This window comes from Chelonia mydas, chromosome 1, assembly GCF_015237465.2.
Source record: "Chelonia mydas isolate rCheMyd1 chromosome 1, rCheMyd1.pri.v2, whole genome shotgun sequence".
In the NCBI taxonomy this organism is placed as follows: Eukaryota; Metazoa; Chordata; order Testudines; family Cheloniidae; genus Chelonia; species Chelonia mydas.
The window spans coordinates 237984508-237990931 of record NC_057849.1 but is presented as its reverse complement, the minus strand read 5'-3'; the positions used below and the strand labels follow the sequence as shown (position 1 = coordinate 237990931).

The 6424-nt window shown below is 48.7% G+C and overlaps 1 protein-coding gene across 1 annotated transcript in view; it reads left to right on the top strand.

Annotated features, from left to right (window-relative positions):
- The first annotated feature begins 370 nt into the window (after positions 1-370).
- The window catches only part of LOC102940996 (cat eye syndrome critical region protein 2), a 139932-nt gene continuing 133878 nt past the window's right edge, over positions 371-6424 (top strand). Inside the window, exon 1 of the mRNA XM_037877703.2 lies at positions 371-799. Within this exon, the coding sequence (XP_037733631.1) occupies positions 647-799 (153 nt within the window). The 5' untranslated portion in view covers positions 371-646. The remainder of the gene's footprint in view (positions 800-6424) is intronic.

The following is a 6424-nucleotide window of genomic DNA, read 5'->3' as shown; positions in this document are numbered from 1 at the left end:
CCACAGCGGGCAGCGAGCCGGCTCCTCTTGTTGTGATGAGAGCCTGGCCCCGCCCCCTCCTCGTGCGCGGCCCCGCCGGCCCTTTCGCTCCCCAAGCCCCGCCCCTCCCTGCCCCTAACTCGCCCGCCCCCAACTTGGCCCCGCCTCCTCTCCCGGAGGGCCCCTCCCCTCCATTGTCCACTCCCCAGACCACGCCCCTCCGGCCCCGCTATCTCCCAGTCCCCGGCCTCGCCCCACTCAGGCCCCGCCCCTTCCCTCAGGTGGCCCCACCCTCTCCCTCTAAGCACCACCCCCCATTCCATAGGCCACGCCCCTCCCCCCTCTGCTCCCCCCCCCCCGTAGCCCCCTCCCCTCCCCCCGGCCCCATCTGTTTCCCCGGCGGTGCGATGGTTACATTGTATGGAGAGGGCAGCAGCGGCGGCGGCGCGAGGAGGAGGAGGAGGAGGAGGATGGGTCCGCGCGGCGGCCGCCAGCAGCAGCAGCACCCCCCCGTGCAGCAGGGGCAGCAGCGCCACCGCCGGCCCTAGAGACCCCCGAGCCGAGGCGCCAGCCCGGAGCCCCATGCGCAGGCGAGGGGGCAGCGCGGGGCCGCCGCTGGTGCTGGGGGGCTGCTGCTGCTGAGCGGAGCGCGGAGACGAAGCGGGAGATGTGCCCGGAGGAGGACGGAGGCTGCGGCGTGGTGGGGACCGGGGGGCCGGAGGGGCTGGGCGAGCTCCGCTCCTGGTGGGAAGTCCCGGCCATCGCGCACTTCTGCTCCCTCTTCCGCACCGCCTTCCGCCTGCCCGACTTCGAGATAGAGGTGAGCCGCGGAGGGGAGCGGGGACCCGGCGGGACCGCACCTCTTCCCCCCCCACCCCCGGGCTGCCCCGGGGTAGGAACTCTGCCCGCGCCGCAGCCCCATGTTCCCGGGCAGCTGCTCTGCCTCCCCCGCCTAGTCTCGGGGCGGAGAGGGAGCCGCTGCCCGAGGTCCTGGGGGGCTGGGCGGGGAGCTCCCTCGCGGTCTCTCGCTGGCTGCTCTCGGGCTGGGGGGGTTGTTTGGGGTGCGGCCCCTCTGCCTTGGGGAAAGCCGCCGCTCCCTCCCCTCCCCGCAGCCCGGGCTTGGTCCCTGCTCCGTGCCAGGGGGTTGAAGCCGGATCCTTGCTGGGCATCCCGTGCACAGGGGGAAATTTCTTTAGCGGAGACTTTGCTCCAGGAGGGTCTGGCTGGAGCCGGTCCCCGCAGCCCCGGGAGACCGGCGATCCCAAGCCTCGAGCCGGATCTGAACTGCCCCCGGGCACGGGCCGGATCCCGCTTCGCTTCGGCCAGTTCTAGACAGACCCGGAGCCGCGTCTGCTCCCGAGCCGCCCAACCCGCCCCACGCGACAAACTTCGGGGCGGACTAGAGCCGGGAGCTGCCTGGGTGCTCACCTCCCCCAGGGGCTGCTGACTGATGCCAGGCATGTGGCTGCCTGATCTCCATGAGCACCGACCCCTGCGGAGGGAGGCTGCTTCCCCTCCCCACACAGTCTAAGGCGAAAGATCCGGACTGGACCCTCCTAATCTCCCTTCCCCCCCGCTGTGAGTGAGGCTGGTGTCCCCTCGGACGGCTGGCTTGGAGTTTGTTGTTGTGCCACCATTATGCCTGCAGGGACCTGGGAGGGGAGGGGGGCTTGGCTTCTCCCCGGCTGTGCGTGGAGGTGCCACTGCCCCAAGGCTTTGTGACAATTGAACTCAAGCCAGAAGGGTCTGCGCGACAGAGGCTGGTTGTGTGTTAGCTGTTCCCGTCGCACGCTGCCCCCACGGGCTTAGCTTGTTGGGGGGAGAGGTGTTGTTTTGGAGGGTGTCATGTTGAGACAACTCCAAATGTCGGTAAATCACCTTAAGGGTTTGAAACAAGTAATGGTGATGATGATTTTTGTCCATCAGAGCGTCTGAGTATAGCACTGCAAACTATCGAGTCAATTGCTACAGTTTTAGTTACAGAAAGAAAAAAAAATCATTCTCTGTTATAGAAGCAATTTGCTTCTCTGTTTTCCTTATCCCCCATTCTTAATGTTTTCTAGTAACGTTTTTTGGCTAGCTCTTTAACATTATTTTCATGGCTATTCTTACTTTTGTTTAAAAATTAAGTTTTAAGTTATTTTGATGTAATCTTTAAATTGTTTGTTTGTTTTTGTCCAATGCTCACAAACGTTTGAAGTGCAGTACAATTTGCTTCCTTAATATTCTAAACTATAGATTAAGTGTGTGAATTTGTGTGTGTTTCAGAATTCATGAAATGTGGAGAATAAGGAGATCAAAAGAAGGGAGGAATGAAGGGTGTACCCCAATAGATCTTCCAGGGCCTCTAGCTCTGACTCCCAAGATCATAAGCTGCTTAGACCAATGTGATTAAACCTGGGGTTTCCCATCTGTTTGTAACAGATGTAACAACTTTGGTGTTTCTCTGATGCTTTTTCAAACTTTAAAGTGTACATCAAAAGCAGAGGTTTTGCCAAGTAGCAAAGATGATTTCTGAGGGTTTTGTGGGAAGGATGCATGAGTAAAATATAGAGTAGATGGCTGGGGGAAGGGGGAGCTGCTTGGTGAAAAAGTGCAATGGTGCAATATGGTAGTGAGGAGAAATACTGAAGTGAATGGAAAGGGCATATTAAAGAAATCGAGAGAAAGTACTTGAGATCTCATAAGAAACCAGGATATTTAGGGTCAGCAACTACCCTCAAATACTGATATATCAAATAACAGATTATCATAGCACTGGGATTTTATCATCTGGTTTACTATTATAAAATATAGTGTTAGTGTTGGAAACTTGCACAGTGCTTTGCAGAATATAAAATGTGTTCCCTTCCCCAGTCACTGCCCAAAATGGTGGCTGTGATAGGAGGAGCTTGTCCTGCAGTGACCTGCACTGACTAGTGTCACCCTTGGCTGTAGACATACAAGAAGACCATGAATGGGGTTGGAGTTAGGCAGCAATCAGCATAAATTGAATACAGTACAGGTAGGTATGTTTTGTTGAAATGTGGTTGTGCAAGAAAGTATGCTTTATTAATTTTAAGTTGTGTTTGGCCTCTTCTGCTAAACTGGTAAGAGTCTTCCTGCATGGACAGTTTTTTCTTTTGGTGGGTGGGTGCGTGGGTGGGGTCGTAGTGGGGAATGTTGGATGTTTTAACTTAATGGTGGATGATCCTGTTTTCATGATTTGAAAAGCTGAGAAATCTTGTTCAGGGTAGATGGATGCATTAGGGGAACATTTATGTTAATTGTGCAACTTTCAAATAATTTCTGGAGTGAGCTGAATGGAGTGCCACAAGCACTTGTCTCTCTGCAGTGCACTATTTTCTAAATTGAAATATATTTTCAGATATATACATGTGGTTGTGGGCAGTGACTTGTAAATATTTTGTATTTTGGGTGGTAAATGCTGCAAAGTTTGGCACAGTAAGAAATCTTTTCTGTTTGCTTCTAAATACTATCTTGGCAGCATATTGGCAGTAAACTGAGAGAACAGTACAGTGGTGAGCTTTTTTTTAAGACCGTAATTGCCCCATGAATGTGAATTCCAAAGGCCCCTTTCCAGAGATGCTTAAGGTTCAACAGGATGTGTGAATTCTTAAAGGGCAAAACTCCTTGAGCAGGATGTGAATTTCTGAAGAGGGGGAATCCCTTATGCAGTGTGAAATCTTGAAAGAGGAGAAGGTCTCTCAGTGATGCAACTCCTTTGGAAAGGGAACTCCCCTCCCCCTCCATTGATGCAAAACACTAAAGGGGTGGGGTGGGGATGCTCTTTGGCCCAGCCTTGTGAAGTCTTCCAAGGAACCTAAATTTACAATGACAAAAAGGCCAACTCGCTAGCATTTCAGCTTAGCGGGCAATTAGCATCTGACTTGCTTTACCAGTAAAGTGGATTTGAGCTCCACATCAGTTCCTAGAGCTTGCTTAGAGTGGGGAAGCTGACATCACCTGGAAAGAAATTGGGAAGGAATATCTTATGTCTTCATTAAAATGCTGCAGCAGTCAGACTGTAGCTGCCACACTGTAGCGTTTCAGTGTAAACACTCACTACAGGAACAGGAGGGGTTCCTCGGTCATTGTAATTAATGCACTTCCACAAGTGGTCTACACTGGGGGTTAGGCCGGCTTAACAACGTCTCTTAGGAGTGTGCTTGTTTCTAACCTTAGAAATATTATGCATATCCAGTCTGGTTTTCCTGTAGTTTTGCTGAAGGACATTATGGGGTGTGGAGGAGTGTCTCTGAGATGTATATTTTGGTCTTACACTTTAATTGAAGGGGCACTGGTGTGCACTTTTCCACAAAGAGATCCTTTCTTCCAAATGGTCATAGGACACTAATGTTTATAAACAGGTGTTATCAAGAAATAAACAAGCAAACAGAATCTGAAACTAAGTGTTAGTCCACACTTAAAGTTTTATTGGCCTGCCTATGTCAGTGATGGGTATATTTTTTTGTTGACATGATCATGTCAGTGAAAGCCCGTGTGCAGATGCAGTTAAATGCAATATAAAGTTCTTTACATCAATATAGCTTAATTTGGTTCCCCAACCAGTATAAATTATACTGGTATAAACATCTTTATAACTGTCTACACTAAGGGGAGATTTGCAGCTTAAAGTTTTGCAGCTTTAACTATGGTGGCATAGTTAAAATGTAGACAAGTCCTAACTCTGTTTTTTGTTTTTGGTTTTTTTTTAAATCCCTTCCTTTCTTAATTGCTGGCTCTTGCAGTGTTAGATTTCACTAGTTCTCCAGTCACCATAGAGTTTCTTGAGTAGACAAAATCTGAATTTCTAACATTAAAGTTTTTTTTTCTGACTGTTTTTTTTAATGTCTTTATTCATCATAATAAAAAGTAAAATCAGACATTGGCAAATTTTTCCTCTTTAATTGGAGTACAGGGAAGGCTGGGAGAAAGGTAGCCTTATTGTGTAGATTGCTTGATAATTCTTGGAAAGTTCTCTGTGATTTTGGTACAGTGATACATCTGAGCTCTTTTGTTTTTCTTTTTAAATGCAAACCTCTTGCCCTGTACTTACTGAACTGAAAAAAAGTGAAGCTTCCAGATGTGGGCTGCCATCAGCAGCTGTACGTGTCAGAAACCTGGGAAGCAGATGTTTTGTTTTCTTTTTCCTGGACCATTGCTTGGTGAGAGGCTGGAGAAGGGGAGTGGGTTTATGAAGCTGGTTGGCTCAGATAAAGAAGTGCATCCATCAGGCCAGGCTCTGGGTATTGTTATGGGAAGGGCGGTGTTGAACACCAAGCCCCCATGCTGGCTTCAGCAGATGCAGTTGCCTGACAAGGCACAGGGCTCCTCTTTTCAAATCTACACGGCATCACACAGCAGTGGACTCAGGAGGGGTTCAGCTACAACCAGGTCAAAAGTTCAGTGGGGCATGAGCGAGTGCATGTGTGTGCATTGGGACATGTTTGGGTTCATGCAGAATTTTGCTTATGCTTTTGTAAAATTAGGATACTACATACTGTTTTTGAGGAACAGCTGTTATGTACAAACTTGTATTCCCCTTTAAATGTCAAATTATTTTGTTTTCTTGCTGCTGTTAACATTGGCAGCACATTGAGAACTTGCCCTCTTCCCCTCAAATACTAGTTTGGAGTGAGGGCTGACCACAAACCCCTAGTGCAGAGGTTCTCAACTTTCTTCCTAGACTTTGTGTTGACATGCAGAAAAGGTGCTTTCTGCCGTCATATTCGCTAGCATGAATGAATAAAGCAACTCTTTCCTCACTGTCGAGACATAGCCATAGTGCGGTCCACATCCCGATACAGGTTTCAGAGAAACAGCCGTGTTAGTCTGTATTCGCAAAAAGAAAAGGAGTACTTGTGGCACCTTAGAGACTAACCAATTTATTTGAGCATAAGCTTTCGTGAGCTACAGCTCACTTCATCGGATGCATCCGATGAAGTGAGCTGTAGCTCACGAAAGCTTATGCTCAAATAAATTGGTTAGTCTCTAAGGTGCCACAAGTACTCCTTTTCTTATCCCGATACAGTGTGTCTCTTGGACATTTACCCCTTCTATTTGTAATTGCATATAGAAACATCCCTATGACAGCTACAGCAATTGTTTATGAATAAGATAAGACTTGTGTTTAACATTTTCAGCTGTATCTTCATGTAGTTGAGAAACTGGAAATTGGCCAGAATCATGTCACCAATCAACTGTTTTGGTTCCTTTAGCAAGTGCACGGGGGCCATGAACTACAATTTAAGAATCTCTGCATTGATGGATCAAAAGGGGGTAACTTTCAAGTTTGTGCTTCAAAATAATCAAAACATTGTTAACTTAGTTGATTTGCAAAAGGGGAAAGCCACATTGCATATGGGAAATATAAATCTTTTCCTGTGGGTTTTAAAGTTGCCTTTGGGCAAATTGCCTCTGATAACTTCACTATGGCTTTAAG